General features: G+C 37.2%; 1 protein-coding gene across 1 annotated transcript; it reads right to left on the reverse strand.

The window, feature by feature from the left end:
* Positions 1 to 1,126: 1,126 nt before the first annotated feature.
* TEX55 (testis expressed 55) lies at positions 1,127 to 6,335 on the reverse strand. The gene is made up of 3 exons (XM_003935425.4): positions 4,983 to 6,335; positions 4,248 to 4,391; positions 1,127 to 1,195 (listed from the first exon to the last, which is right to left on the reverse strand). Exons 1-3 carry the CDS (start codon positions 6,333 to 6,335, stop codon positions 1,127 to 1,129), a joined length of 1,566 nt encoding a protein of 521 aa, XP_003935474.3.
* Between the last annotated feature and the right edge of the window lie 4,267 nt (positions 6,336 to 10,602).

Here is a 10,602-nt window from a genome sequence, read left to right on the forward strand (position 1 = left end):
CTGTTACCAATGATTAAGAAAAAGACAAACAATACAATAGAAAAATAAGTCTTTCCAAATGGCCAATAAACAAATGAAAAGATATGCAACTGCCTTAGTAATCAGGAAAAAGCAAAATGAAACTGCAATGATATATTACTATTCACTTATCAAAATGGTTGATGCTAAAGACACTGATAGTAGTAAGCATTGGTAAGCATGTGGAACAACTGGAACTCTTACATACTATTGGTGGGAACGTAAATTAGTATAATCACTTTGGGAAATTGTTTGAAATAATCTACTAAAGCTGAGTAAACACATACTCTATGATCCAGCAATTACTCTTCAAGGTATGCATTCAAGAGAAATGTGTTACCAAAAGACATGTGCAAGAAAGTTTATAGCAAAAAAATTTATAATAGCTCCAATTTGGAAACCACCTGAATTCCCATCAAAAGTGGAATAAATTATGGTCTTCTACACAATGAATACTATACAGCAGGCTTTTCCAACCTGCAGTTTGTGCGCTGCATGTGACCCAGGACAGCGCTGAATAAGGCCCAACACAAATTCATAAACTTTCCTAAAATATTATGAGATTTTTTGCATTTTTTATCATCAGTTATCGCTGTTAGTGTATTTTATGTGTGGCCCAAACAATTCATCTTCCAGCGCGGCCCAGGTGAGCCAAAGGTTGGACACCCCTACCAATTAAAATAAATGAACTAGAGCCACATACGGCAGTATGGATCAATCCCAATGACATAATTTTGAGCATAAGAAACCAGACACAAATGATTACATACTATACGGTTCCCTTTATATACAGTTCAAACGCTGACAAATCTAAACAAAAGTGTTTCATGATTTAGGTTTAGTGATAAATTTTTAAAGAAAAGTGAGAAGATCTTTATCATAAAGGTCATAAAGAATCCCTTTGTGGGAAGTAATAACTGTGAGGGAAAGGATGGGGGCTTCTGGTATGCCGGTCACGTTTTATTTATTTTTTAAAAACTTGAATGGTAGTTACAGGTATGTTTACTTCGTAATAATTCAGTTGTACATACTTTGTTCTATACACTTGCTGTATGTGTGCTGTATTTTACAATAAAGAGAATAAAAAGGTTGTTCTTTTTCTCCAATTCTATACCTGGCACAGCATAAAATTCAGGGGGTCCTCTGGCTTTTCATAGACTAAGTTTTCAGTAATCTGCTGAGAGAGAGAGCATAAGGCATCACATTATGGCTCTGAGAAAAAGTTATGTGGTCAGGTTATATTTGATGCTATCTTTTCCACTAATCTAACACATACCATAGCTTTTGTTTTTTCAGAGATGGGGTCTCACTCTGTCACCCAAGATGGAATGCAGTGGTACTGTCATAGCTCATACATAGTTCACCGCAGCTTCAAACTCCTGGGCTCAAGGGATCCTCCTACCTCAGCCTCCCGAGTAGCTAGGACTATAGGTGCACACCACTATTTCCAGCTCACTATGGTATTTTGAATAAATTCATGTATTTCTAAAAAGTAACAGCTTACTTTATTATTACTAAGAAAGTTAAGCAAATGAAGGTAAAATTTAGAAGAATAAACGTTTTATAATAAATAGCAATGGATATTTTTACTGGTTTCTAAGATCAAAGAGATAGTGAAAAGATTTGGAAGAAAATCTTTGTTTTGAGAATTGTGATCTTGCTAGATTGAGAAATTAATAAGTCATTTGCTTTGAAGAACAGTAAGAGGAAAGCATTTTGAATAAAAAATTTAAAACTGCATAATTTTGCATAGAAACTTGCTTCTGAGGCATTTGATTCTAAATGGTAAAAATGATGTTCAGTACAGCAATATTATGAAGTATATATAAAACTTTAGATTCACTTCAATTTTTTGTTGTTATTGAATAAATTAAAAATTGTAATAAAGCACAATTCTCATTTGCAGAACATAACAATCAGGCAAATTTCAGGATAGAATATTCAGGTCTACTTAATACACCAGCATCATTCCATTATGTATTTTATATTTATTTCTATTGAACACGTATTTGATTGCTATTTTTTCTTACAACAATGTTGCATGCATAAGCATTTTTTCTTCACAGGTGAAGAAAATTATGAAATGATTAAAATTGTACTGTCTCAACAAGTTTCAGCCTTCAGTTTAATAATTTGTAGTTCCTTAATTAAAGCCAGAAACCAGGCCATTAGTACTCTTCCAACCAGAAGACAGTTGAAAAAGGAAAAGGCATAGACCAGGGTTAATGAAGTAGGCTTCATTTATCCTTATTTTATATGAAGAATCTGAGGTTCACAGAAGTTAAGTAATTTTTCCCAAATCACAAAGATAAGATGTGCAAAGTTACAATTTGAGTCTTGGGCTCAGCCCTAACTGCAAAAGATTGTAAAATCTGTGCTGTTTGTTCTATGCTCTACTTTTTTAAATTAAAAAAATTTCAGTATAAAGGTTTTCGTTTGAGGTAAGCCATTCTTGTTTTACACCTTTGTTGTATATGTTCATGTACATTGCTGGGGGTACATAATATTAACATAAAAATAAACATACCAGGCAATTATCTCTTGTGAGGTCAAGGGATATCATAAAGTTCCAGCACCACATCCTGAGATCAATGAGATTTGTAATTTGAAGAATTAGAAGCAATTTTAAAGTATTTCTTTTCCCCTCTAGAGAATGTAGATTCTTAGATGGTCATGAGATTGGTCATCTTTTGAAAGTTTAGTCATGTTCCATATAGAGATGTAAAGATTCTGATGGAGCTGAAAAATTCCTATTGTCCAGTGACGTTGTAGCTGTCTTAACATCATAGTGCAAAACATTACTCACGTGTTTGTGGTGATGCTGGTGTAAACAAATCTATTTTGGTGCCAGTCGTATAAAAATATAGCGCATGAAGTATGTACAGTATGTCATACTTGAAAATAGATGACTATCCTGCTGGTTTATGTACTTACTATGTGATTTATTTAGAAAGTACTATGTCTACCTATTTAAAAAGTTAACTGTAATCCATCAGGGAAGATTTTAGGCGGTATTCCAGAAGAAGGCATTGTTATCACAGGAGATGCAGCTCCATGCATGTTATTGCCTCTGAAGACCTTCCAGTGGGACAAGTTGTGAAGGTGGAAGACAGTGATACTGATGATCCTGACCTTGTGTAAGTGTAGGCTAATGAGTGTATTTGTGTCTTAGTTTTCATAAGAATGTTTAAATAGTAGAAAAATAAAAGTAAAAATAATTAAAAATGGAACCAAGATTATAGAATAAGAATGTAAAGAAAAATATTTTTGTATAGCTATACAATGTGTATTTTAAGCTAAGTGTTATTACAAAACAGAAGATTAAAAAATTTTAAAGTTTATAAAGTAAAAAATCTACAGTAAGCTGTTATTTTTGAAAACACAAAAAGTTTAAAAAAATTTAGTGTAGCCTATGTGTACAATGTTTATAAATTCTACAGTATTGTGTGGTAACATCTGAGACCTTTACACTGACTCACCACTCACTCACTGACTCTCTCAGAGCAACCTGCAGGCCTGCAACCTCCATACATAGTTAAGTAATCCATAAAGGTGTACCATTTTTTATCTTTCGTATGGAAATTTTACTTTATGTTTTCTTTTTTTTTAATTGCATTTTAGGTTTGGGGGTACATGTGAAGAACATGCAAGATTCTATGTTTAGATATGTTTAGATATACAAATACTTCCCATTGTGTTACAACTGCCTACAGTATTCATTATAATAATGTACAACACAGGTTTGTGGCCCAGGAGCAATAGGCTATACCATACAGCCTAAGTGTGTGTTAGGCTATATCATCTAGATTTGTGTTAAGTACACTGATGTTCACACAGTGACAAAATTGCCTCATGATGCATGTTTCAGACCTCTCAGAACATATCCTCATTATTAAGCAACACGTGACAGTATAATACTTCTGCCTGGATTGCCGTTTTCTCTTCTTTTCAATTGATAATATTTTGTCCTTCCTTCCTAGACTGGCTATAAGTTTAACTCTTGGCTAGGTTTTTCCCTATCAGCCAACCTGCCTGCTCTCTAATCCCTCTGAATGGCTTCATATGATGGTATCATCTATTTGGTGTTTATCATTTACTACTACTTACGGTACCTACATTTTAATGCACTTATTGTCTTCTCAATTAGAATATATCCCTTTTTACAGAATACACCCTTTCTTGTACCTCTTGAAAAACTTACAATTATAAAGAGGAATTGAGAGGTTTACCTGGAATATTTGCAGAATGTGGTGTTTTTCCATGTATTGGAGTGAAACTTGATAAGGATCTTCATAAACTATAGAAGGGAACCTCCTATAAGCTTGATTGGATATACGATGACTCTTTCTGCGCTCAGTTTCTGAAAATTCATCCTGAAATTTAAATCCCCCCACCAAAGAGTCCTCAGTAAACCTGAAGGGCCTAGGAATTGTCATTATCAGCGAAATCTGATGTTGATGAGAACTTAACATCATTAGATGGAGAAAAGACACATTTTTATGAGAGACTTCGATAATCCTCCAGGCCTCCAGGTGCAATATAATGTACCTCATGTCCTGGGCCGTACCCTAAGCATTACCAATCTACTTCAAGTACTTTTCCCTCATAGGGATCTCTAATTGACTCCAAATTCCCTTCTCCTGGTAGAAGCCCAGAGAGGGAGAATGACAGTATCACAGAGTTAGCTGCAGAACCAGGACTTAAAATGCAGGTTTCCTGAACCCTGGTTTAGTAATCCTTCCTGAATGGCCTTTGGGTGGTAGAGAAGGACATACTTATCTTTTACTTCCCATCCTTCTCATGCCCTTTCTGAAATTATGGGTCATACCTACCACAACATGTGGGTTTATTCTTTATCCTTGAAGCAATATGTGCCCTTTCATTGTTTACCCCTATTTCTACTCCCCAGGCCCCATCTTGATCTCTGATCTCCCAGGTAGGTTTCAAATGCCCATTTAACTTACAGATTTGGTTACTAAGGCTTGAGCTTTTTCTTGACTGCTGGTATAGTTCAATTTGGATGTAATGGAGGGGAGTCTTTGGAAATGGGCTTGGTCTTTTGCTTGGAAATTACTGGTGAATCTGGCATCAACTGGGTTGCAGGCTGGGATAGTGGTTGCATGTTGAGTTTCCATTTCAGCTGAAAGCTTGGACTTGGGGTCTACTTGGCTATTCTCAAATTTGCAGGATTGTACTCTGCAGTCAGTCTCTTTGTGTTCCTTGCCATTGCCTAACAGGGGAAATGTTCTGCCTTCAGACTGGCCACGTGTTCCATAGTAAGACAGTTGGACTTTGTGATTAGTTTGTCTGTCTGCTAAGTGGTCAATCTGGTAAGTTTCACTGTAGTCAGGGTTGTCAACTGGAAATTGATCAGCATTACTATGAGCTTGGTCAATAGCCTGGTGTTCATCTATTTGAGTGGCTTGGCCATACACTTGGTGGTGAGTCTTCATGGATGTTTTGTGGTCAGCCAGGCCATACAATCTGACGTCAGTCTGCTCAGAAGTTCCTTGGTCAGCTAGGCCAGCCGATCTGTGGTGAATCTTCACAGAAGTTCTTCTCTCAACTTTGCCTGACATTCTGCGGTCAATCTGTACAGAAGGTCTTTGGTCAGATGGTATGGATGATCCACTGTCAATCTTTCCAGAAGTTCTTCCCTCAGATAGGCTGGATAATCTGTGGGGAATCCTCTCAGAAGTTCTTTGCTCAGCCTGGCCAGACATTCTGCGGTCCATCTGCTCAGAAGCTCTTCTCTCCGACTGGCCTGCCATTTTATTGTTGGTCTGTTCAGAACCTCTTTGGTTAGACTGTATAGATAATCTACCACCAGTCTGCTCAGAAGTTCTTCTCTCAGCCTGGCTAGGTAATCTTCGTTCGATCTGTTCAGCCATTCTTTCCTCAGACAGGCCAGACACCTGGCCATCACTCTGTTCAGACTGTACGTTATTAGGTTGGCTAGATGCCTTGCCTTCAGTCTGTTCAGACGCTGTTTGGTCAACCTGATCATATGCTCTAAGCTCAGAAGCATTAGCAGGGTTGGATACTCTGCTGTCAGGCATAGTACCAGGTGTACTATGCCCATTTTGTTCAGCTGCTCCATTGGTAGCTTGGCTAAATATGTTGGATTCAGCCTGGCTAGGCACTCTTAGGACAGACTGGCCAGCTATTCTGTGAGCATTTTGGTTATCTGCCTTCCTTTCGGCCTGGTTCTTCTGGTCGTCTTCTTCCTGGCCATTAGTGTGTCCAGCAGTTGAGGGAGCAGCTGGAATTTCATGTTCCAAGGGTTTATCCGGAGCCTCCTGGGGAGGCTCTTCCATTTCCTGCTGCGTCCTTGACTGGTCTAGGTTGCCAGGCGCCGTGGGTGGGGCTGGGCTGGGTCGTCTAGGCGATCCTCCAGCAGCCGGTAGGATTCCAGCAGGCTTTGTTCGGGCCTTCCTGCACGTATGGAGTGGCCGCTCCACTGCTGAGAGGGGAGGAGAACGCAGGGACGGAGCCATCTCCTGAGAAGAGGCGGTTCCCAGGCTCTGGCAGGTAGCCGGAGCGATCAGGCCACGGGGCTCCATGCAACGCTGCCTAGGACCTTACCATCTTCCCCGTTCGCGGGGGTTCTTGGCAGTGTGTGAGAAAGAGGCCCTCTCTCAGGTACCTCTCCTCTGATTAACATCCCCTACCGCACCCCCAAGTGTTAACAGGTGAACATGCCACCAGCTGCACGAGGACCATAAACCGGAACCGAGGCTGCTGCTGTTGTCAATAACTCAGATTCACACTTTGGTACTGAGTTTGTCTCTCATCACAGATGTAAGCACAGTATGATGTTAGACTGGGCACCGTGCTAGTAAATAGTCTTGCTAAATGTTATTCTTCTTTAGACTCTATTTGGTGTTGAGGCGACATAACCGTATTATATTCTTTTACATTTTTCGGTACTGTCTTTACAGTGCTAGTGCTGTTTTCAGTCACACCAGGAAGAGTTTAGTCTTACTAACACTCACGCTATTAAAATCTTAGGGATCTGCCCTCACAAGAAAAGAGTGTAAAGAAGAGTTTTGCTCTCCATCACCCCCCCACCCCCACCCCATACCCGTTGGCAGTTTATTCCTGCAGGAGCCTCCTCCCCCATCTCAAAGGACAGGTCAGCAGTTATTTTCCATCCCCTCTTGTATAGCTGTCTTGGCAGTGGAAACTCAAGCTCCAAGGTGTTTTCTTTCTGAATTAGACATGTGATCTGGCTGGAGAGCCAGAGAGAGGAGAGAAGATCCAGTGAGAATGGGTTCTAAGATTGCACCATCTAGTGGTCCTGCAGCAGAGAGGAGAGTTAGAAGGAGGCCAAACCAGAGTTCCAGAAAGGAAGAGAGTAAGGAAAGTGGGAGAAAGATACCAGAAGGGATATTTAACAAGTGGAGAATTTCTATTTGATGGGGTTGGCCCTCCCTCTTTGCAATAAACCTTAAGAACGCACCTCAGAGTCAGCAGGCTATCTACTTTCAGGAGTAGGCCAGTACAGAGGTGGTGGTTGATGAGACCTATTACTTTGACCTTGTAAAGCCTAAAATTACCGAGGCAGGCCAAGGGTTGGTAGTGTGATACCAGATATTCCTTTAGTAGGGATTTAATTGCATTAAACAATTAGAAGTGAGACTTAAAATCCAAATGCAAATACTTGTGATCAAAGTGTGACAGGGAGAGTGAATCCAATGGATGCCATACTTAGGAATGGAAAAGGGAATCTAAGCAGGCTGAAGTAAAATCATCTATGTAACAGTGCCTAGAACATAGTAGGTGTTCAATAAGTGTTCGTTGAATGTAATTTTATGAATTATCTACCTTAGTTATTTAAAAATGCACGACACCCTTGGATTCTGTGTTTAGAGTAAAATATGTATTGGGCTATGGCTCGTAGCTTCAAAGGTTATTGGTTTTGTGAATTTATTTTTGCATTTTATAACTTAAATGTAATCATTGTAGAAATATAAAAAAGAAAGCATAAAGAAAAAATTACCCAAACACTTAAGAGAGAACGTTTATTGACATTTTGATGTGTATCCTTCTGGAATTACCCCCATGCAAATCTGTGTCTATATCTATAGGTATGTATACAGATTTTACAAAATGATGATTTATTAATTAGAGATCTTTATTCTTTTTAATGTAGCTGTTTTGTAGTTACAAATTTCCCTCTGAGCTGATGCTTTTGTGGCATCTCACAAGTTTTTGGTGTTATTTTTTCATTAATCTCAAGATACTTTCTCAGTGACTTTTTTCTTTGATACATTGGTTGTTTAAAAGTATGTTGTTTAATTTCCAAATATGTATGAATTTTCCAGTTTTCCTTCTCTTATTGATTTCTAAGTTCATTCTGCTGTGTTCAGAGAATATACTTTGTATGATTTCAATATTTTAAAATATATTAAGCCTTGTTTAGTGGCCTACCTATGGTTTATCTGTGTATTTGCTATTGTTGGGTGGAATGTTCTTCATATGTGTTAAGTCTAATCAGCTGATAGTGTTCAAGTCCTGTATTTTCTTTGTGGTCTTCTGTCTAGATGTTCTATTCATTATTGAAAGTGGGAAACACAAAAAATTAGCTGGGTGTGGTGGCATGGACCTGTGGTTCCAGCTATTCGGTGGGCTGAGGTAGGAGAATTGCTTGAGCTCAGGATGTTTAGGCTATCTGAGCTGTGATTGTGCCACTGCTCTCCAGCCTGGGTCACAGAGTGACACCTTATCTCAAAAAAAAAAAAAAGTAGGATATTAAAATCTTTAACTATTATTGTAGAACTGTCTGCTTTTCCTGTCAAATCTGTCAATGTTTGTTTCATATAACTAGAGCTTGTTGTTTTCTACACCTAATTATTTTCTATAAAATATTATAAACAAGAAAAAATGAGTCTTCCTGTTTAATTGACTCTTTTATCAATATGTAATATACTTCTGTATCTCTCACAATGGTGTTTGACTTAAAGTCTATTTTGTCTGATATTAGTATCACAGGTCCAGCTCTTTTGGTTATTATTTCCATGGAATGTCTTTTCCATAGTTTTATTTTCAACTTATCATGTCTTTGAAACTAAAAAGAATCTCTCACTATATAGTTGGATCACGTTTAAAAAAAATGTATTCTGCCAGTCTGTGTCTTTTCACTGGGAAGCTTAATCCATCTATATTTAAAGTAATTACTGACATGAAAGGACTTACTTCTATCATTTTGCTGTTTATTTTTATATGTTATATATTTTTTGTTCCTCAATTCTTCCATTACTGCCTTCCTTTGTGTTTAATTGATTTTTTGGTAGTGTACCAAGTTGATTCCTTTCTCATTCCTTTTTGATATATATATTTTTAGTTATTGTCTTGGAGGTTACTTGGGGATTACAATTAACCTCCTAAACTTATAACAACCTATTTTGAATTAAAACCATCCTAGCTCAGTAGTATGCAAAACTCTGCTCTTATGTAATACTTGTCTGTCTCTTTTTTTGTGTCTTATTATTGTCACAAATAGCATCTTTGTACATTGTGTGCCTATTAAGATATATTTATTATAATTATTTTATACATCTGTCATTTAAATCATAAGTTCAAATCAGAAGTTCAAACCAAAAATACAATGCTGGCTATTAAATTACCTATATAGGTACCAAAACCAGTATTCTTTATTTCTTCATGTGGCTTCAAGTTACTATATCTTTTATCTCTGCTTGATGATATCCCTTTAGAATTTCTTGTATGGCAGGCCTACTATTGATGAACCGCTTAGGATTTGTTTATCTGGGAATGTTTTAATTTCTTCTTTATTTCTGAAAGGTAGTTTTGCTGAATGTAGTATTTCTGGTTTAAGGTGTATATTTTCAACTGTAAATATGTTGTCTCACTGCTTCCTCACTTCCATGAATTCTGCTGAGAAATTGGCTATTAATCTTCAGGATCTTTATATGTGAGGAGTTACTTCTCTTTTGCTGCTTGCAAGATTTTCTCTTTCAAAAAATTTTTCTTTTTTGGAAGTTTTATTGTCATATATCAGTGTGGATCTTTTTGTGTTATTCTTGGCATTTTCCTCAACAAATGCCAAAAGAATAACACAAAAAGATGTGTGTACATTCATTTCATTTATCAAATTTGTAACATTTTCAGCTATTACTTCATATATATATATATTTTTTTTCTTTCTCTTTCTCTCTCTCCTCTTTTAATGGAGCTTCCACCATGCATACGTGGTACATTTAAGGGTGTCTTAAAGGTTTCTGAGGCTCTATACATTTTTCTTCATTCTTTTGCCTTCTTTTCAGGCTGAATAATTTCAATTGACCTATCTTTCCTTAGCTCTTTGAACATTTTTAAGACAATTGATTTAAAGTTTTGGTCCAATATCTGTGCTTTTTTAGTAGCAGTTTATTTTAATTTCTCCTGGTGATACTTTCTTGATTCTTTACATACTTCATAATAATAAAGTAGAAGGTAAAATCTGGACATTTTGTATATTACATATATCCTTCCCTGGGCATGCATGTACTTATCTGGATATCCAATACATGCAGCAATTTTTGATACACTTATTATTCAAATAATCTCTCTCCTCAGGTT

Source organism: Saimiri boliviensis, chromosome 8 (assembly GCF_048565385.1).
Source record: "Saimiri boliviensis isolate mSaiBol1 chromosome 8, mSaiBol1.pri, whole genome shotgun sequence".
NCBI classification, from domain to species: domain Eukaryota; kingdom Metazoa; phylum Chordata; class Mammalia; order Primates; family Cebidae; genus Saimiri; species Saimiri boliviensis.

Coding starts and splice junctions, on each gene's coding strand:
- TEX55 (XM_003935425.4), bottom strand. CDS start 6,335: ATGGAAGAGCCTCCCCAGGAGGCTCCGGATAAACCCTTGGAACATGAA. Junction 4,392..4,982: donor AAGCCTTAGTAACCAAATCT/GTAAGTTAAATG, acceptor TTTAAATTTCAG/GATGAATTTTCAGAAACTGA. Junction 1,196..4,247: donor ACATTCTGCAAATATTCCAG/GTAAACCTCTCA, acceptor TCTCTCTCTCAG/CAGATTACTGAAAACTTAGT.